Source organism: Narcine bancroftii, unplaced genomic scaffold (assembly GCF_036971445.1).
Source record: "Narcine bancroftii isolate sNarBan1 unplaced genomic scaffold, sNarBan1.hap1 Scaffold_153, whole genome shotgun sequence".
Taxonomy (NCBI): Eukaryota; Metazoa; Chordata; class Chondrichthyes; order Torpediniformes; family Narcinidae; genus Narcine; species Narcine bancroftii.
In genome coordinates this window covers 3,535,618-3,557,473 of record NW_027211888.1, presented here as the reverse complement: position 1 = coordinate 3,557,473, position 21,856 = coordinate 3,535,618, and the positions used below count along the sequence as shown (strand labels likewise).

General features: G+C 42.5%; 2 protein-coding genes across 5 annotated transcripts in view; one reads left to right on the top strand and one right to left on the bottom strand.

Moving 5' to 3' along the window:
- Positions 1 to 21,856, bottom strand: part of LOC138750481 (microtubule-actin cross-linking factor 1-like) — a 96,169-nt gene that overhangs the window by 30,841 nt on the left and 43,472 nt on the right. For 2 of the 3 annotated variants that reach the window (XM_069912546.1, XM_069912547.1), the window contains exon 1: positions 546 to 915. The exons of the other annotated variant lie outside the window; for it this stretch is intronic. In XM_069912546.1, the coding sequence (XP_069768647.1) occupies positions 546 to 743 (198 nt within the window). In that variant the 5' untranslated portion in view covers positions 744 to 915. Of the gene's footprint in view, positions 1 to 545; positions 916 to 21,856 lie in introns of those variants that run through there. 3 annotated transcript variants of the gene reach the window in all.
- Positions 10,093 to 21,856, top strand: part of LOC138750484 (microtubule-actin cross-linking factor 1-like) — a 30,040-nt gene continuing 18,276 nt past the window's right edge. For both annotated transcript variants that reach the window (XM_069912556.1, XM_069912555.1), the window contains exons 1-2: positions 10,093 to 10,429; positions 20,766 to 20,975. In XM_069912556.1, coding sequence (XP_069768657.1) covers positions 10,232 to 10,429; positions 20,766 to 20,975 — 408 coding nt within the window. In that variant the 5' untranslated portion in view covers positions 10,093 to 10,231. The remainder of the gene's footprint in view (positions 10,430 to 20,765; positions 20,976 to 21,856) is intronic.

Below are 21,856 nucleotides of genomic sequence, written 5' to 3'. Positions count from 1 at the left end.
TTGACAGCCAATTGTTCCCAGAAGAAATATTAAAAATAATTATACTTCAAATGTAACAACAGAAAATGTTGGAAATAGTCAGCAGGTTGGTCACCTCCTGACTTGCTGGGAGTTTCCAGCCTTTTCTGTTCTTATTGAAATATCCAGTAATTCCAGTTTTATCATTTACACTTTAAACCTTGGGGATCCTTTGTCCTGTGAAAGGAAAGAGAATGTTTTTCATTTTAATTTACAAAAATAAGACTATCTGGACCCATTTATTAAGTAGGAATGTATAAATTCCAAGTAGGATTCACTTGTTGAAGACCTTGTTTAAGTTTCAGAATAAATGAAGCACCCAATCTGTAGATGCTTTGGAAAAAGATAAGACAAAGCATAACTGATTTACCAACACTGAATTGGAGATAATTAGCTGCGAAACACCAAACTCTCCTTATAGGATGAGTGTCTGATGTTTACGTGAGTAATGAACCTTGTGCACACAGTACAACTTATGTTCATTTCGACATTGCCTCATAGAAGGTTTCACACGTGACCGAGAGTACCTGCTGCGTGTTTTCTTCCCTGCGGTCGACATTGAAGTCTGACGATTCCTCCGCAGCAACTCGGGAATGAAACCACCTGCCTCTGATCTTCCTGCAGCAGTTGCACGTCATTCTTTTCCGAGGAGTGAGGGATCTCCTACTCTGCTCCTCTTCCCCAGCCACTCGTGCCACTCGTAGACAGCACAAGGCATTGCCCATTCTCCTGCAAGTCACACGCGAGGTGTTTCCAGTGACGTGTGATGTAGTAATTCAAATACGTCACCACCGTGAGCCTCACTTGGCCAAAAAGCCCTGGTATTCGGCAAAGACTGTGCCACGCGCTCGCACCACGTTCAACCCTCACAATGAACACGACTGCAGTCTCAGCAACTGGGTTTGCTGGCTGTGTGATGTCATCAATGGGTTTATTGTTACACAATAATACAGAAAGACAAGTGAAACCATGGCAATCTCCCAATATTTACTCTCTCGCTATGATGTCACAATGAGACCCCAACCCCCCCACATTCTCGGAATGAATGTACTCAAGGGGCAGTTTATATTTGAGGGTCTCCCGCCAACCATTGTTGTCGGGGCAGCCAGGTGGACTCCTCTTGTCATTGCCCCTCCCTCCCAGGTAGTCTGCACCCACCTGGATCGGGTGCCAGGGGGCTATAAGGAGATCGGGGAAGTGATTGATACCCTCCTCTATGAGGGACTGTGATAAGACCCGCCGTGCCCCCCAAAAACACCCCATTCTGGCCTGTCTGTAAGAAAAATGACACGTGGTGAATGTTATTGCAAATTGGACAAATTCACTCCCCTCCTCAACTCACTCTTGCTGTGGTCGTTTCCGATGTGGTTGAACCACTTCATTGGATTCCAGATGATGGAATGTTTATTTGACACCATTACATCTCCCAAAATCATTAAACTGCTCTTGGAGGGGAAAAAAAGTTTGGTATCAGAGATGATTTACTCTGGGAGAACATGGCACCATAAGACTGACCCAACTTATCAAAGGCTTGTTTCATGGAGCTAGGATCGCAGATGTTTAATTCACATTAGTTAGATCAACAGGGGTTAGGAAATGGCCTTGTCTTTGTCACATTATGAAAGCTCCAAATCCCAGAATATTCCCTAACTAAAGTCACTTTTGGCAACAGTGCATTGAAAAGGTTTCTTTTGCCATGTCCAGACGTGTAAAACATCTGACATTTCCAATTTCGGATTTCAGATTTTTTGTCAGAGTTCATACATGACGTCACATCCATCCCTGAAATTATTTTTGCTGTGGGCCATGCAGAATTAACCCTTCTTGGCAATGCCATATAAAGCTGACTCAACACTGAGATGTAAACAAATAAAGAAATTTAAACAAACCGACTGTACGATACAGAGAGAAAAACATCAATAAAGTGTAAAAGTACCCTCCTTACATAAGTCCCTGAACTGAGTTTGTTGTTGAGGAGTCTGATGGTAGCAGCTGTTCCTGAACCTTATGGTGCGGGTCTTGTGGCACCGATATCTCTTTCCTGAGTGTGTGCTGCGTGGTGTGGATTCTTGAACATTGATGCTGCCTTCCGATGGCAGAGTTCCAGATGTTTTCGTTGGTGAGGAGGGTTTTGCCTGTGATGTCTTGGGCTGTGTCCACTTCCTTTCAGAGGGCTTTTCAGTCAAGGGTATTGATGTGCCTATACCCAACTGGGATGGAGCCGATCAGCACACTTTCTACCACACCTCCGTAGAAACTTGCCAGGGTTTCCGATGTCGTACCAAAGCTCCGCAAATCCCTGAGGAAGTACAGGTGTCGACGTCTTTTTTTCACAATGCCATTTGTGTGTTGGGTCCAAGATAATGACTTTCAAGATCTGAAATTTGCTCACCCTCTTCACCACTAATCCCCTGATGATCACTGAACCATACAACTCTGGATTTCCCTTCCTGACATCCACAATCAGCTCCTTGGTTTTGGTGGCATTGAGTGGGAGTTGGTTGTTCATGCACCATTCAGCCAAGTTTTCATTCTCCCTTCTGTATGCTGTCTCATCGCCCCATTATATACAATCCACTACCATGGTAGCATCAGTTGCATTGGCTTTGTTGTACTGAGCCACGCAGTCATAAGTTTATAGAGAGAAAGCAGGGACTAAGAACACAGCCCTCTGGTACTGGTGGAGATTGTAGAGGAGATGTTCTTACTGATCCTCACTGATTGTGGACAGGAGGAGAGGGAAATTCAGCATCCAATTACACAGTGGGGTGTTGAGTCCCAAGGTCTTGGAGTTTGATGATCAATTTTGAGGGAATGATGGTGTTAAATGGCAAACTGTTGTCGATAAAAAGCATCCTGAAGTATGCATCTTTGCTGTCCAGGAGTTCCAGGGCTTTGTGTAGTGCCAGTGAGATGGCATCCACCATAGACCTACTGCTACGATTGCAAATTGGAACCGATCCATTTCACCGCTCAGAGAGGAGCTGATAGGCTTCAGCACCCAGCCTTTCCAAACAGCTCCTCACTTCTGACTGAGGTTCAAGGTTCAAGACTCCTTTTATTTTAGGCAGACGGAGAGTCACCACTTTGTCCAGCTCCCCTTGCAGAAATGAGGCCCCAGCAAGGAATGGTTGACAAGGCCAGTGCTCTAAGCACTGAGCTATTGGAGTAGAAAGGAAATCAAAACAACCTCTGTTCAGAGCCACGGTCTGTGAATTCTCCTCCTATGCTCCCTCAGCCTCTGCGGCTGCACAGTCTCCTGTTTAATTCATTGACAACATCGTGGCCCATCCCTTCGCAAGTGAACATGAACACGGTGTCTTGTCGCTCTTCTGCCCTCACGGAACTTTTTGTAGTCGTTGGCACATTGTGATGTTCCACTGCGAATCGCAGAACGCCATGCAGTGCGATTTTTTCGGTGAGGTCCCCCCAGTCAATATGGTTGACATGGAATGACTGGAGATTGCACTTGATTACGTCTTTGTAGTGAAAACGTGGGCGGCCAACATTGCGGGGAGCATCTGGTAGCCCACCGTAGAGGACATCTTTGGGCAATCGGCCATCCTGCATGCAGACAATGTGGCTAGCCCACCGCAGGCAGTGAGCGCGAATGATTGAGTAGAGGTCCGTACCTCCAGTCTTCTCCAGGACTTGGACGTTTGTGACTCTGTCGTGCCATGAGTAGCCTAGGATGGATCTGAGGCAGCAGAAATGGAATGCGTTAGGCAGTGTTCATGCTTTATGTATGTGACCCAGGTTTCAAGGCTGTAGAGAAGCATACTCAGCACGCAGGCCTCGTAGACTCGGATTTTCAACTTGGTGGAGAGGTGGCAGTTTTCCCACACATGGGCACGGAGACAGTGGATGCTTTTCCCAGGCTTGTGTCCAGTTCTGCATCAAGTGAGTTCGTTGTTGTCACAGTGAAGCCTCAGTAGCAGAATTTGTCTATGTTGGCGAGCACTGACCCATTGATCGTAACTGATGGAGTGTCGTGGGTTTGTTGGCTAAAGATGCCCGTCTTGCCCAGGCTCATTTTCCGACCAAATTCAGTGCAGGCAGATGCAAATGCATCACACAATACTTGCAGCTCTGGCTGGGAGTGAACCATGAAGGCAGCATCATCTGCATAGAGCAGTTCTCAAATCATAATTCTTCTGATTTATGTCCTGGCCCGGAGCCGTGACAGATTAAAAAGTTTTCTGGAGCTCCTTGTGTGCAGCGCTGTGCCTGAAGCTTCTGGAAAGGCATGGCGCAGAAGAGCAGAGATGAAAATGCCAAACAGAACTGGAGCGAGTACGCAACCCTGTTTTATGCTGCATTGGATTGGGAACTCTTCTGATCTCAAGCCATCGAATTGGGCAGTGGCCTCTATGATGTTGTGAAACTGGACGATGATGGACAGTAGTGTGTCAGGGCAGCCAAGATGTTTTAAGACATGGAATAGATGTGAGTCAAAGGCCTTGGTCAGGTCGATGAAGCACATTTAGAGAGGTTTGCGTTGTTTAATGCATCTCTCTTGCAGTTGTTGGAAGTCGAAGGCCAAATCGATAGTTGATGGAGATGGCCGAAAGCCACATTGACTTTCAGGCAGTATTCTGTTGGCGATGGTTGGCAGACGTGGGGGTGGGGGGGGGGGGGTTGAATGGGATTGCACAACAGAGTATGTTGTCTACAAGGCTGAGCAGTGAGATGCCATGGTAGTTACTGCAGTCTTGGTGGTCACCTTTGTTCTTGGAAAGGGTCACAATATTTGCGTCCCGCAGATCTTTGGGGATGTAACGGTGGAGCCAACATGTTTTGAATAGTATTGTGAGCTCGGAGGTAAGTGCTTCGCCACCAATCTTCAAGATCTCAGAAGAGATACCATTGATTCCAGGTGATTTGTTATTTTTCATGCAATGGACTGCTTTTATGACATTGGTGATGGTAAATTCAGCATCTAGCTCCGCTAGGACAGGTAGTTGCGGCAGTGTGTTGTTGATGATGTCAGGGTCCACAACGATTGGTGTTGTGTAACACAAGCTCCAGATCCAAACCTCCGACATGATCAGGAAGCCTTCAGCATCCGAGACCCTTCAGAAGCCCTTTTTGCCCTCAGCACCCTCTCGTATCCCATTTCCTACGGGGATTCCCATGAGCCAGTCTCCAGCAGCCCGCAGCCTGAGCGGTTCCCATGAACATAACTCATGTGCAGCCTGTGTGGCTCCTTTAGCCGCTGAACCCATTTCTGATCCACTGTTATGGTCACTGGCCGGTGGAATCATATCCCAAGCTTCACCTTCTTAACAGGGATGTTCTCTCCATTTCTGGTGCCCTGCTCCCCAGAGTATGCTGAGGGGGTGTAGGGCTTCCCATCGGTTGCAGGGTGGGAATATGATGATTGGGTGTAGGGCTTCCCGTCAGTTGCAGGGTGGGAGTATGCTCAGAGGGTGTAGGGCTTCCCATTGGTTGCAGGGTGGGAGTATGCTGAGGGGGTGTAGGGCTTCCCGTCAGTTGCAGGGTGGGAGTATGCTGAGGGGGTGTAGGGCTTCCCATCAGTTGCAGGGTGGGAGTATGCTGAGGGGGTGTTCCCATCGGTTGCAGGGTGGGAGCATGATGAGGGGGTGTGTAATGGAAGATTTAAACCATGTTTCTTACTTTTGCAGCCTTTGCTCCTGCAAGGCTGAGAACCTGCTTGTTGCATATGAATTAGTAGACATTATCTAAATTTACACTATGGGGCCCAGGGATGCATATGAATCAGTAGACATTATCCCACTTCCCTCATGAGGCCCAGAGATGCAGTTGTCTTTTGTTGGTCGCAGACTGTCAGGAGACCTTGAAGATAATTAAATCATTTATTCAAAGAGATAAGATCTGAAGTAAACAACTTTTGGGGTAATATAAGCCATGGTCCCACTGCTGAAGTTTGAGACTCTCCAAGAGGTGGCAACATCTCTCAGCAAGAAGAAGAACTTCAAGAATCCAGCTAACGTCCCGGTCAAGGGAGGTGGAGAAGCTGCTACCAGCGCCCCGACAACCTTCTACAAATGTGCAGTCGTTGCCTTGCTTCAGCAGTTGGGACCAGTCCAGGTGTTGATGTATAATTGGGAAGGGCTTGCATATTGTAGTGTGAATTCAGATTTAAATTTAGTAATAAAGCCTTGTATAAACTGAACTGCTCTCGGTGTGTGTGTGTCTATTTTCTTTCGGTAGCTCAAACACTGTGACCAATCTAAAACGAACAAAATGAGAGGTATAAGTTTACCCAAGACAGGGTGTAGGGCTTTCCGTCGGTTGCAGGGCGGGAGTATGCTGAGGGGGTGTAGGGCTTCCCGTCGGTTGCAGGGTGGGAGTATGCTGAGGGGGTGTAGGGCTTCATGTCAGTTGCAGGGTGGGAGTATGCCGAGGGGGTGTAGGGCTTCCCGTCAGTTGCAGGGTGGATGTATGCTGAGGGGGTGTAGGGCTTCCCATCGGTTGCAGGGTGGGAGTATGCTGAGGGGATGTAGGGCTTCCTGTCGGTTGCAAGGTGGGAGTATGCTGAGGGGGTGTAGGGATTCCTGTCGGTTGCAGGGTGGGAGGGGGTGTATGGTTTTCTGTACGAGTACTGGTTGTTGGGAGTGTATTGTTTGGCGGGGCCCTTTGGGGTGATGTGATGGTTGGCTGTCCTAGTGTCTGTTGCCTTCATGCTGATCCATAGGGGACTGTGAGTCTCCCACATTGTCCACGATTGCAACCGGTGCGAAGTCCCTGGTGGCCACCGAGTCTTCCCGTCCGTCCCTGAATGTGACAAATGCATAGTGGGGATTCGACCTGGCTCAACTCCACTGGGTCCACCCGTGGGTCCATTTTGTGGGGCTGGGCAGTGCTTCCAGAGGAGTGCTGGTCCCAGTGTCATCAACCATCTAGGCAGCACTGTGCCTGTCGCGGCTTTCCTCGTAAAGGAAAACATATGGTCATGTGGTGTTGTGTTAGTGGTGGTACACAATAACGAGCGTATAGAATGTAAAGCCTCTGGTAACACATCTTGCCATCTTGTCACGAGTAGGTCTTTTGCCTTTCAGATCAACAGGATGGTTTTCCAGAGAGAGGCATTTTCCCTTTCTACTTGCCCATTTCCCCTGGAACTGTAGCTTGCGGTGCAGTTGGTGGCAAAACCTCTGTCCTGTAGGTACTGGGTCGACTTCGGCATTCATAAAGCGGAATCCCTCTTTGTGTACATAGCTGGAGTACTCACACATGCTGAAAATGGATTGCAGGCACTTTACTACTGTGGCTGCCGATACGTGGGGACATGGGATTCCAAAAGATCAGTGGGAGTATTCGTCTATGGCATTAAGGAAATAGACATTCCTGTCGTAGGAAGGGTGCGGGCCTTTAAAGACAAGGCTGAGGTGCTCAAAAGATCTAGTAGCTTTCATAAGTGTAGCTTTATCCGGCCAGTACAATTGTAGTTTGCATTCCGCACAGATGGGACAGCCCTTGTTTACTGTCCTTACTTCCTCTCCCGAGAATGGGAGATTTTGGGTCCTTATGAAGTGAAACAGTCTAGTGACTCCCGGGTGGCCCAGCTCATTGTGCAAGCTCTGCAGTTGGGACATGTGGTTGAGGGCCTCACAGTTGTCCCTGGACAGTGTATCTGAGGGCTCATTGAGCCTCCCTGGATGGTAAAGAATGTCGTAATTATATGTAGTCAATTCTATCCTCCAGCACAAGATTTTATTGTTTTTTTATCTTCTCCTGTTCTGGTTGGCGAACGTAAAAGCCATAGATCATTGGTCCTGACAAGGATTCCATGCCAGATAATCTCTCCAGTGCCTTACTGCTTCCACAATGGCTTGAGCCTCCTTTTCCACTGCTGAGTCTCTCACCTCTGACCACTGTAGGGTCCATGAGAAAAAGGCTACCGGTCGCCCCTCCTGGTTCAGTGTAGGAGCTAGCGCTACATCTGATACATCGGTCTCCTCTTGGAATGGGATCGTCTCATCTATGGATGGCAGGATTGCTTTTGCAGTCAGGTCCTTAATATCTGTGAAGGCTTTGACAGCTGCTGGGCAGGTTGGGAACCGGAGGCTTTTATCAGTGGGCAAGCCCTGACCTCATAGTTGGGGACCCACTGTGCATAATATGCAAAATGTCCCAAACATCTCTTTAAGGTTTTCTGTTAGTGTGGGACTGGGAGGTCTGGGAGCAGGTGCATGCGGACAGGGTCTGGGCTGATTTTCCCCGTTCTGTACCACATATCCCAGGATGGCCAGTTACCTAGTGCTAAAGACACACTTGTCCCTATTATACATTAGATTGTGTTCCTCTGCTGCCTGAAAACAAATGGAAGGTTAATGTCATGGTCAGATTGTGAGTGGACACCTACCAACTGATCCCTTCGCCATGCGGACACTCTGTCCTGGGCAAGCGTGTGCACCCTGTGGGAAATTGGGGTTGGCTAGGGGTGTCTCAGAGTTAGCAACCCATCCAGGAGATCCTGGTAGTAGATCATGATCAGGAGGGCGACTTGTCGTACGCCTTCTGCCCGTGCTTGTCGCGATCCTTAATTGTAAGTCAGAAACCCAGGTGGTTGCACGGCCAATCCCGGTTCCGTTGAATTAACTAACAGGCGGAGCTGTATAGATATATATATATATATATATATATATATGTGTATATATATATATATATATATATATATATATATATATATATATTAGTCTATTAAATTGTGACTAACATCAACCACATTAGACAGAGTCCAAGTTAAATGCTAGTTTTAATAGACAAGTATATAAAGCAAGTTCTTGCCTCTGTGCAAGCCCAGGTCAGAATGGAGGAGCCTAGGATTGGTCGGCTTTATATATGAGGTTGTCAGGTGGTGGTCCTGGTGACCTAGAGGAGTAATAGCATATCACCACAGTATATTCTCCACTTATATAAATGCAGAACATTTATAAAGAAGGGCAAGACAGGTCAGGTGCCTATTCTTTGAAGGTGAAAAGAATGATGTCATTAGAACATAGAACACTACAGCACAGTAGAGGCCCTTATGCCCTTAATGTTGTGCAGACCCATATATTCCTTCCAAACTAAAATACTAAAGTCTTCCTGCCTTGTGACCCTCTATTATTCGCTAATCTAGGTGCCAGTCTAAGGGTCTCTTAAATGCCCATAGAGGGGAGGCAGCACCCACTTTGGGAATCACTATGCGATGTTAACTTTTGGTTTATGGTATCTTTACCTTTTCTCCAGCACGGTGAAGGATGTGAATGTGTCGTAACGGCGCTTTGTCACAGAATTTACTATCTTCCATTCATCTTCACGTCCAACCCAAAACTGTACTCTCCGAATGTGATCTTCCCAGCAAGAAGCCAGTTCAATCCTCTGGTGTTCCATAAATGGAAGAGAGGTATTTCAGCCCCTGAATGCTGCTGTCCTGGTCAGCCTGCCTGAAGGGCAGTGCCCACAGAACACCTGTGTAGGGATCCACTATTGTCCTGGGAGTTGGGGCTTAATGGGTTAGAGAAGAACACATTGTCGATGTTGACCACGGCATACCAGGGTTTGTCGCCCCTGCCCGTGATATCCTCCACCAATTTAACCACATCGAAAACGACCGCAGCAAGAGTGAGTGGGGGGGGGGGGGTGGGGGTGGGGGGGTGGGGAGTGAATTTGTCCAATTTACAGTATCATACACCACGTGCCATTTTTCTTAAAGACAGGCCAGATTGGGCTGTCTTATCACACCCCCTCATAGAGGAGGGTATCAATCACTTCCCCGATCTCCTTATAGCCCCCTGGCACCCGATCCAGGTGGGTGCAGACTACCTGGGAGGGAGGGGCAATGACAAGAGGAGTCCACCTGGCTGCCCCGACAACAATGGTTGGCGGGAGACCCTCAAATATAAACTGCCCCTTGAGTACATTCATTCCGAGAATGTGGGGGGGTTGGGGTCTCATTGTGACATCATAGCGAGAGAGTAAATATTGGGAGATTGCCATGGTTTCACTTGTCTTTCTGTATTATTGTGTAACAATAAACCCATTGATGACATCACACAGCCAGCAAACCCAGTTGCTGAGACTGCAGTCGTGTCCATTGTGAGGGTTGAACGTGGTGCGAGCGCGTGGCACAGTCTTTGACGAATACCAGGGCTTTTTGGCCAAGTGAGGCTCACGGTGGTGACGTATTTGAATTACTACATCACACGTCACTGGAAACACCTCGCGTGTGACTTGTAGGAGAATGGGCAATGCCTTGGGCTGTCTACGAGTGGCACGAGTGGCTGGGGAAGAGGAGCAGAGTAGGAGATCCCTCACTCCTCGGAAAAGAATGACGTGCAACTGCTGCAAGAAGATCAGAGGCAGGTGGTTTCATTCCCGAGTTGCTGCGGAGGAATCGTCAGACTTCAATGTCGACCGCAGGGAAGAAAACACGCAGCAGGTACTCTCGGTCACGTGTGAAACCTTCTTGAGGCAATGTCGAAATGAACATAAGTTGTACTGTGTGCACAAGGTTCATTACTCACGTAAACATCAGACACTCATCCTATAAGGAGAGCTTGGTGTTTCACAGCTAATTATCTCCAATTCAGTGTTGGTAAATCAGTTATGCTTTGTCTTATCTTTTTCCAAAGCATCTACAGATTGGGTGCTTCATTTATTCTGAAACTTAAACAAGGTCATCAACAAGTGAATCCTACTTGGAATTTATACATTCCTACTTAATAAATGGGTCCAGATAGTCTTATTTTTGTAAATTAAAATGAAAAACATTCTCTTTCCTTTCACAGCACAAAGGATCCCCAAGCTTCAAAGTGTAAATGATAAAACTGGAATTACTGGATATTTCAATAAGAACAGAAAAGGCTGGAAACTCCCAGCAAGTCAGGAGGTGACCAACCTGCTGACTATTTCCAACATTTTCTGTTGTTACATTTGAAGTATAATTATTTTTAATATTTCTTCTGGGAACAATTGGCTGTCAAAGGCAGGGATTAAATTCTCTTTATTGTTTTGGAGTAGGGAGAGTTTAGTGCTTTTTTTAGGAAGGAATATATGGGTTGGCACAACATCAAGGGCTGAAGGGCCTGTACTATGCTGCAGTGTTCTGTTCTGTGTTTCTGCCATGGTGATTTAAGAGTAAATATTAACCAAGGACCCCCAGAAGAATGTGCCCTTTCCTTTGGTTTCTGCCCTGGAAGAAAGACTGATGAAAGACTGGAGTCCTGGTTTTGTGGCTGAAATCAAAACAAGAGTGTTCTTCGTAAAGATGCACCAAGAATCTGTGGTTTGCCTTTCATCAAATTCAAGTCAGAAACCTCAGCCTTGAGTGTATAGGTGTGAAATCTGAATGTCTCTGGGGATTGACCCTGTGCCATGTGTTCAGTTGCAATGCCTTCAGCAACCCTTGAACCAATGTTCATTGGGCCAATCCTGAAAGGTGTTTTGCCTTGCTTTTTCCAGATACTTTTGTTCTGTTCACTGCCATGGTTCACATGATGAAGATAATGCTTTGCAGTGGATTTGAAAATAGTCATTAAGTTTTAACTGTGACTTTTACCAGCAAGACCACATGCTTGTTCTTGGTAAAATGTTTTTATTGAGTTTAACATATAAGCATACATACAGAAATCTGAAAACCACGTGACAATTCATTCCATTACGAGTAAGGACACGCGAAGAAAACAAAGTTAATGAAACTACATTCAGGATGACTTGTTAACCTCCAAAACAATTACACTCCAACTCCAATCATCCAAAATCAGATTCGCTGAAATCCTCATTTATCCAAAAGTTTACAAAAATTCAAATAAATGAAGATATCCAAAACAAATCAGGAATCTGCATTTATCTGAAATATTTTTCAGAGACAAACTAACCTCTCAGGTTGAAAAAAAAATTATTGCACGTGAAATTAGAACATCGATTGTTCTCGTTTCAGGTAACTCCCTCCCCTCTCTTTTTCTATTCCTTCTTTACCTTCCCCTATTGACTTTTCTCTCCAACTCTCCCATCAAACTGCACACCACTCACTCCCAGCAAGTGGTTGGAAGAATCCCTTGTCCTGCCGTCGTCCAGGAGAGCGGCCTCTCGGCAGCAGCCGGTTGGTCACAGCCCTTTCAGATAATCGGAGTTGTAATGTAATAAGAAATAATCTATATGGTGAACCCATTTATTGAAATAAATTGTACAAAACAAAAGAATAAAAAGAAAAAGAAAACAACTCGAAAAATTAAATCTAAAAAATACATCTAATCTAATGCCTCTCTCTAATCAAGGTTACCTTGCAGACAGAGTAAAATGGGGATTTTTGTTTAAGGTATTGGAAAAATTTAAATTTGGGCCACTCTTTATTGGTTGGGTGAAGGCCTTATATAAAAATCCATTGGCTAGAGTGGTGACAAATGGACAAGTATCTTCTTCCTTTATATTATCTAGATCAACTTGACAGGGTGTCCTTTGTCACCGGCTTTATTTGCTTTGGTTATTGAACCGTTAGCGCGAATGATTAGACAAGATGGTGATGTTAAAGATATTAAGGCAAATGAGGAAGAGTATAAAATGAATTTATTTGCCGATGATGCTTTGATATATTTAACAAATCCTACGCAGTCGTTAGGAAGGTTACATGCAAGGTTGGAACAGTGTGGTGCATTATCAGGATATAAGGTTAATTGGGATAAGAGTGAAATGATGCCTTTGACAAGAATGGATTTTGCAAACTGCAGATATTGTTACATTTAAGCGGTTGGATAAAATTAAGTATTTTGGGATAAATGTAGATGATAATTATAATCATTTATATGAGTTGAATTATAGACTATTATAGCATAAAATTAAATTAGATTTAAATAGGTGGAAAGATTTACTGATAACTTTAATAGGGCGATGTGGCGGCGCAGTCTCCCATGGTGTATAACGCCACATGGCGGAGCAGCCATGGGAAGATGGCGCTGTCAAGGTTTTCTCCCTGCCTCAAGTCACCTGCCCAGCGCACGCCTGGGGCAGCGATTCTGATATCACAATGCACGAGGTGACTGAGCTTAGGCTGCCCTTAAGCGGGCGCGGGCTGAATTTGAATAAAAACGTCATTAATGGCTTTCAATGTGGTGGCTGAGTCTTTCTTGGTTGTGTCCATCACGACAGTGTTTTAAAATGAATGTTTTCCCCCGTATTCAGTATTTTTGTCAATCAATTACATGTGGGATTCCTAAAAGGTTTTAAGGATTTCCATGTGCTGGGAAGATCTTTATTATGAAAAGGTAAATTGGCAAGAGTATCTATACAAAAATTGACTTGGAGTTTTATAATTACCACATTTTCAGGATTATTATGAAGCAGCACAATTCAAGTTTATTAATAGAATGGTTGGATCACAACAATCTTTACGTTGGGCTAAAATCCAAATGGCTCAGCTTCATGAACAAAGAATGCAACAGTTTATTTATAAATGGAATGCTCAACTTTTCCAAAATTATCCTTTACCGGTGTTAAAACATTTCATGGAAATATGGTATCGGACCAATGTTGCTATTGGTGCTGAGGGCAAAATTTCGGCTAAAACCCTTTGTATTAAAATAAGCTTTGTATAAAAATAAATCACGTATTCCTGAATATTTGGGAAAAGAAAGGTATTATCTTGGCCGAAGATTGTTATGAAGCTGGAAATTTTGTTTCATATCAATGATAGAATGAAAAATATGGATCAGGTCCATGCTTAGTTACCAACTTTGTTACTAGATAATTTTGGACACAGTTTGAGATTACCTCGAAGGAAGAGATTTGAATGTTCAATTATTGAAGGAGGGGAAAGGGGATTGATTACACAAATGTATGCTTTATTACAAAATAAGATGCCTAAGTCGGATATTTATAAAGTGAGAAGTAAAAGGAAGAAGGATCTGTCGGTTTTAATTTCTCAGGATGATTGGATGACATTATGTGAGGACAGTGTGACTAAGCCAGTAAACGTAAGATAAAGATTCGTTCATTATAATTTTATTCATCAACTTTACTTAACACCTGAGAAGTTGAAGAGGTATAGATTTATTTCTTTGGATATGTGTTTTCAATGTGGGGAATAGATAGGGTCTTTTTTACATTCAGTATGGTTAGGTGATCAGGTGTAACCCTTTCTGAATGGAATTATGGAATTTTTATTGGGACATATGAAGTAAAATGGAGTTTGGAAATGAAATTGGATACATTTCAAATTGCATTTATTCAGTTGGAATAGGCAGTAGCGAGAAAATGTAAAGCTATAACCTGGAAAGATGAAATTGAATTAAGTATTCAGAGATGGGACATGGAATTGCAAGCATGTATTCCATTGGAAAAGATAACTTACAATTTACGCCATCCGTCTACCATTTTTGTTAATGTGCGGGTCCCTCTGTGAAATGTATGGGTCTAAATATGTCATGGTTGATTGGTGACATCAAACCCGACTATGATGGTTTGTTTCTTTAGTTTGAGGTTGTAGAGGATGGGAGGGAGCTAAGAGAGGGGGTGGGAGGGGGGTATATATGGGGGAAATTTTTGTATGTTAATATGATGTATTTTATTGTGGATTTTGAATTTGATTTTAAATAAAGTATACAAAAAGAAGGTTACTTTGTAGACCACATGCTAATAGTTTCTTTCATTGTTGTTCAATAACATCTGATCCTTTCCTGCTTCTAAACTGTATTTCTGTGAAATCTCCACACAGCGGCTTCTCTGTGTATTTCCGGCACTACCTGATCCAATGCACTAATTGATAAGGTGGTGTCTGCAACCTATCTTAAGGAAGGCTGAGACGACCACAGATCGCTAGTGATTGTTGTTTACTTTCAAGCAAAGTTGGATCGGCCAAGGGTTCTTCTCAGATCTCTGAATGTGCAGTGTGACAAGAGTTTTAGAGGTAGCTTGGAATGAATTACTCAAGCAGCTTCCACACACACACATTTGAAAACCCAGAATTTTAGCAGGATTATTGCATCCTGCTTTTTGCAAAGGAGCAACAAAGTATCCACATACAGCTTGCCTAGGAGAGCATGTGGCGTTAGCAGGCAGAGTTAGAACAGCTTTGCTCTCAGAGAGGGAGGGAGTGAGAGAGAAGGAGTCAGAGAAATCTGTTCCAGAGGGACAAGCTGCCAAACTTTGGAAGGCTGCCTGGTCAAAGGAGAAGACTGGTGGTCTGAAAGATGACCTGAAAGAAAAAGGATCATCCGGAGAACCCTGAAGGGGGCAAGTTCTGTCAGAAAGACTAATTAAGAAGAAATCAGTTGCAGATGCTCTGGAAATGGAATCTCTCTCTCTGAAAACCAGCAAGAGCCCTTCTGAGTGGTAACCATTTGTCTGTTAAACACCAAAGCTTGGTGAACTTTGTTAATGCTAATGTATGAGCACTGTTGCAAGAATTGCCTGCAACCAGGACTGTGATCCAAAGAACTTTTCTAATCTTCAATACACATTACACTCACCTGCACTTAGTATTTGAGGGCGGATTAAGTGGGTTAGGTAGGTTAAGTAATAAGTTAAAGTTCAATTCTGTTTTCATGTTCAAATAAAATTCTAAACTACTTTTGTTTAAATAACCCTGTGTTGTCGTGCATATCTATTGCTACTGGTTTTTGGGGTCATCTGGACTCCGTAACATTTTATGGGGGCTCATCCTTTAGGATTTGAACATTGCAGTTTCATGATTTATTAGTTGATTGGGATGTTTTTGCAGGCTATTTTTACAAGCTTACAGAAAGCTTGTGTCTGGAAAAACTGCAGCAATGGATGTTGATACATTTTTGTTACAACCATCACCTGCAGAACTGCAGAAGGTGAGAAAATAGGAACTGATGGCTATTTCTGAGGCATTGAAAATTGTTGAAGTTAAACATTGGATGAGAAAAGCACAAACGTAGAGGATTATAATAGTGAAATATTACATGTGAAGGAAAATTTGTTGAGGAAGACTCACAAAAGGACATTCCAGAATAATAGGCATTTTCAGAGAGCTCATGTGGACCAGATTAATAAACCTGTTCATAAGGTTAGGATGGAGCAGGATAGTAGGGCTGAAATAAAGTCTGGAGAAAATGTTCAGTAAAAAGATGAAGGAAAGGTAGGAAAGGACAGAACTTCTGTATTTATATGCCATTTGTGTAAGAAAGCTGGTCGTGTGACTGTCTAGTCTTGAAACAGAAAAGGTAAAAACAGGTTTAACCAGAATCATGTATACAGAAACAGTGGAATTTAAGGAGAGCAGAGGTGCATAACCTGATCAGTAGGTCATGGATGTTTTCAAGCCTTTTGTGTCAGAGGGCTTTGTCTCAATAAAGGAGGGAGAACCACAGGTTCCAGTTAACATTCTTAGAGATACTGAGGCTGCTCAGTCATTGTTGTTAGAAACCGTTTTAACTGTGGATCAAAGGACAGACACAGAGGAGACAACTTTGATTAAAGGTGTTGGAGATGAGGTAGGGTCAATATTGCTTCACAAGGTTGTGCTAAATTCAGAATTAGTCAAAGGAACTGTTGTAGTAGGAGTTACCCATGCAAGGTGTCTCGTTTTTGCTGGGGAATGATTTGTCAGAGAATAAAGTTGGGTCAGTTTTAAGATTGACAAATTGGCCTAGTAAGGATGTGGTTAGAGTGGATGGTGAGATATATCCTGCATGTGCGGTAACTAGGTCTGTGACTAAGAAAATGATGACAGCTGAAGATGATCCAGTTGGGGGAGTCACGTGATGGAGTAGTGGCCGGTCAGGGAATTCCAGCCCTCTCTGGAAAAGTTAAAAAAAAACACACAAAACACAAAGGTACAAGATTAAAATTTAAAACAAAGTAAAAATAAAGGTGAGAAGAAAATGGCAGCGAAGAGAGAAAAGTCGAAAACAACGGGAAGAAGAGAAGAAGAAAGAACGTCGGAAGAAGAAGGTGAAGGCCTTACCTGTCCGAGGAGGTCCGCCGCGGAGAGAGAAGCCCGCTCCCTCAGGTCAGTGGAAGTCCCGGGCTCGGGACTACAAAAATGGCTCGCAGAGCCGAGTAAAAGTGCGCAACCGCGCAAGAAAAAAAACACACTGACGGGAGGGGGAAACAGCTGCGGAGTCGATCTCCACAGCTGAGAGAGACACCTGCAGCACAGCAGCTGGTGCAGAACAGAGACAATAATGACAACAAGAAAGAAGAAGGTAAAAAGAAAAGAAGGAAACAACAGATGGTCAATCCAGAGGAAGAAGAAGAAGAAGAACAGAAAGAAGTGGAAGAAGAAGAGAAAGGCAAGACAATGGATGTATCTTTTTTCAAAGAATATATGGAATCAGTGAAAGAATGGCAATTACAAGAATTTAATGAGATAAAAAGAAGAATTAAGAATGCAGAAGAAAAAAATGAATAAAATAGAAATGGTCATATCAGAGATAGGAAAAAGAGTGGAGAATGTGGAAGAACGAGAAATAATCGTAGAAATGGAAGTAGAGGACAAAAGAGAAATTAGAAGAATCTAATAAAAAAGTTAAAGAGGCACACGAGCTGTAAGCTCAGAAGACAGATATAATGGAAAACTACATTAGAAGAAATAATATAAAGATAGTGGGCCTTAAGGAAGATGAAGAAGGCAAGAATATGAGAGAATTTATAAAAGATTGGATCCCCAGGGTCCTAGGAAGACCAGAATTACAGGAAGAAATTGAAATAGAGAGGGCACATAGAACATTAGCCCCGAAACCACAACCGCAGCAAAAACCAAGATCCATTTTAGTAAAATTTTTAAGATATACAAGAGAAAATATATTGGAGAAAGCAATGAAGAAAATAAGAGAAGACAAAAAGCCACTGGAATACAAAGGTCAAAATTTTTTTTTCTATCCAGACATAAGTTTTGATCTCCTGAAGAAGAGGAAGGAGTTCAATACAGCAAAAACGATCTAATGGAAAAAAGGATATAAATTTATGTTAAAGTACCCAGCGGTACTTAAAATAGTTATTCCAGGGCAACAAAACAGACTATTCTCGGATCCAGAGGAAGCACGAAAATTTGCAGAACAACTACAAAACAAGCAGAGAGATGAAGACATGTAATGAGAGTAAAAATGACCACGAACTATATGTATGTGTGTATATGGGTATATGTATGTATATATTTTATATATATATATATATATATATATATATGTAGATGTGTATGTATGTGTGTGTATACATGAATGTATACGTATTTAGAGGAAAATATATAGAGTATAGATAAGAATTAATAAGGGAATGAAAGGGAATAGAGGGAATAAGGAGGGAATTAAAAGAGTGACCTTTGTTACATATGAAAATTGAAATCTTTTCCGGGGGGGGCTGGGTGGGGATGAGTTACGGTCACTGCAAAATCAGTTGACATTTGCGAGTGAATTCGCAAATCCAAATGGAGAGGGGAGATGTGTTTGCCCAACAAGGGATAAAGGGCAACGCAGGAGGGGGAGGGGAGAATGGGGTTAAAGAAGTTTTAAGTAGGAGAATAAGGAAAATGTTTGATGTTTTAGAAATGTTGTCTTATAAAGTGTTCAAAACAAGAAAACAGAAATGGATAAGAAGGAAAGGTGATGATGGAGAAACGGAAAGGGAAGATAAACAAAGTTTGAAATGGCTACGTTGAACTATATGACTTTAAATATTAACGGAATACATAACCAAATCAAAAGGAAGAAACTGCTAAATTTACTGAAAAAAGAAAAAATTGATATAACATTTGTGCAAGAAACACATTTAACTGAATTGGAGCACAAGAAATTAAAGAGAGATTGGGTAGGACATGTAACAGCAGCGTCGTATAATTCAAAAGCAAGAGGAGTAGCTATATTAATCAGTAAAAATGTACCAATTAAAATAGAAGAGGAAATAATAGATCCAGCAGGGAGATATGTAATGATAAAATGTCAGATATATTTGGAGTTTTGGTATCTACTCAATGTATATTCACCTAACGAAGAAGATCAAAAGTTTATGCAAGATATTTTTTTGAAGATAGCAGATACGCAAGGGAACATATTAATAGGAGGGGATTTCAACCTTAATTTGGATTCAAATATGGATAAAACTGGGAAAAAAATTAACAGAAAGAACAAAGTAACCAAATTTATAATTAAATCGATGCAAGAAATGCAACTTTTGGATATATGGAGGAAACAACACCCAAAGGAAAAGGAATATTCATATTATTCGGGTAGACATAAAACATACTCAAGAATAAACCTATTTCTGTTATCAGCTCGTAAGCAAGATAGAGTAAGAAAAACAGAATATAAAGCTAGAATATTATCGGACCATTCACCCTTGATATTGACAACAGAGTTAGAGGACATCCCTCCAAGAATGTATAGATGGAAATTAAACTCCATGCTACTTAAAAGGCAGGATTTTAGAGAATTCATTGAAAGACAAATTAAAATGTACTTTGAAATAAATACGGAATCAGTGAAAGATAAGTTTATACTATGGGATGCAATGAAAGCATTCATTAGAGGGCAAATAATAAGTTATGTAGCCAAGATGAAGAAGGACTATAATCAGGAAACAGAGCAGTTGGAAAGGGAAATAGTAAATATAGAAAAAGAATTAGCAATGAAGGAAGATACAACTAAAAGAAGAGAATTGGCAGATCAAAAAATAAAATATGAAACACTACAAACATATAAGGTGGAGAAGAACATAATGAAGACAAAACAGAAATATTATGAACTAAGGGAAAAAACGCACAAAATCCTAGCATAGCAGCTTAAGACAGAACAAGCTAAGAAAATTGTATTGGCATCAAGGAAAAAAGACAAACAAATCACATATAATCCAACGGAGATCAATGAAAACTTTAGAGAATTCTATGAACAATTATACCAAACTAAAAACGAAGGGAAAGAAGGCAAAATAGATGAATTTTTAACTAAAATTGAACTACCAAAATCACAAATAGAGGAATAAAATAAATTAACAGAACCATTTGAAATAGTAGAAATACAAGAGATAATAAAAAAAAAACTACCAAATAATAAAACACCAGGAGAGGATGAATTCCCAATAGAATTCTATAAAACATTTAAAGATTTATTAATTCCTCCCCTCCTGGAAGTAATCAACCAGATTGACAAAACACAAAGCTTACCAGATTCATGTAAAACAGCAATAATTACAGTAATACCAAAGCAAGGGAAAGATCCACTCGCACCAGCATCATATCGACCAATATCATTACTTAACACAGATTATAAGATAATAGCTAAACTATTAGCAAACAGATTAGCAGATTATGTACCTAAAATGGTAAATCTAGACCAAACTGGATTTATTAAAAAAAGACGCACAACAGACAATATTTGTAAATTTATTAACTTAATTCATGCAGTAGAAGGGAGTAAAGCGCCAACAGTAGCAGTTGCTTTAGACGCAGAGAAGGCCTTTGAAATGAAAGGGGAGGGATTAGACGAAGGGGCCCGAGAAATGAAGGCAGTGTTAGGGAGACATGAGCAGGGAAATGATGAAGCGGAATTCCGTCGATGCCCGTGTGTGTGTATAGGAGGCTGGTCTTTAGTATTTTCCATCCTTTTCGTATTGATCCAAGACTGGGCAAGACCACGTGTTGCCCATGTGCATATTCCGATGAAATGGTGTGGAATGGCCCCTGTTTATAAACAGGCATCTTCCACTCAAGTGGTTTCACATCCTCCTCAATCCCAAGGGTTTGCAAATAGATGAGGGAATATGGAATTGCTGCCAGGAAAGTACAACACGTCTTCAAACTAACAGGATTTTGCAATTTGTAGGAAACAACAGAAGATCACCTACAAAAACATCAGAAGACAGTAGGTGATCTTCTGAAATGGTTGGCAGTCGAGGGTCACTATGGAGTTCATATCACCGAAGACGAATTCTACGCATTAGGTGATGGTTTCCAGATGGAGGAAGAGGACGATGCGATGGGGTCATTTGCTGAGATGGGCGAAAGACTGAATGACCACCAGCAAGGCCTGAAGGTATGAACACTTCCAGGTGTTTTGGATAAGTGTATATTCGAACAATTGTAAAAATATTTTGGATTGGACTTTTCATCAGAACCTCTGATCAGTACAGATTTGATGAAAGGCGACTAAATAAATTTCACTTAAATAATGACTAACACAATTTCCAAATAATGTTGAATTGAATTTTGACGATCTTCTCCCAATCCTATTCAAAGATCTAGCAGATCCTCTTTCTAACTCAGTCCTACTTTCTGTTCTTTGCTCTGGCCCAGTCACGCAAGTGATGAGAGATGACGGGAATATGATTAACTCACTAGTGAAGGGGCAGTGATTGACGATGGTCACAGAGGCCCTTCACTAACAATCTCACCATGGCAGCTTCTTAACAAAAACTCTACACCTCAGTAATGCTGTATTCTCAGATAATGTGGATCTTGATGTTGTAAAGGGAAGAACCTCCTCCCCTATTTTGATAACTCCAGCACCCACTCATGTGATTAACTCTTTATAACCCATTGAATGGGCCATGCAAGCTATTCACAACCAAAAAGGGTTGAGGAAGCATACACCACCGGAATGAATTCTGGCGTAGCAACGTCACTGTTCGTCCACTCAACCAGGCCAGATCCTTGTGCAGATCTAGGGATTGGTTTGGAAAAGAGAGTGAGTAAGGCTACACCCCCTCACTACCACAATTTTCCTGTTGTTGAGGCAACTGTTGGTGACAGCAGGAGCAGAAAGATTCATCCCATGTTTCTCCAGGGGCTCCCTCAATTCTGATGTGTGGTAGCACCATTGTGCTAAATGGGATAGATTCAGAATAAATTGACAGCTGGAATCACAGTGGCCAAAAGGTACGATGGGCCTTTAACATTTGCAGCAGGAAAGTGTTA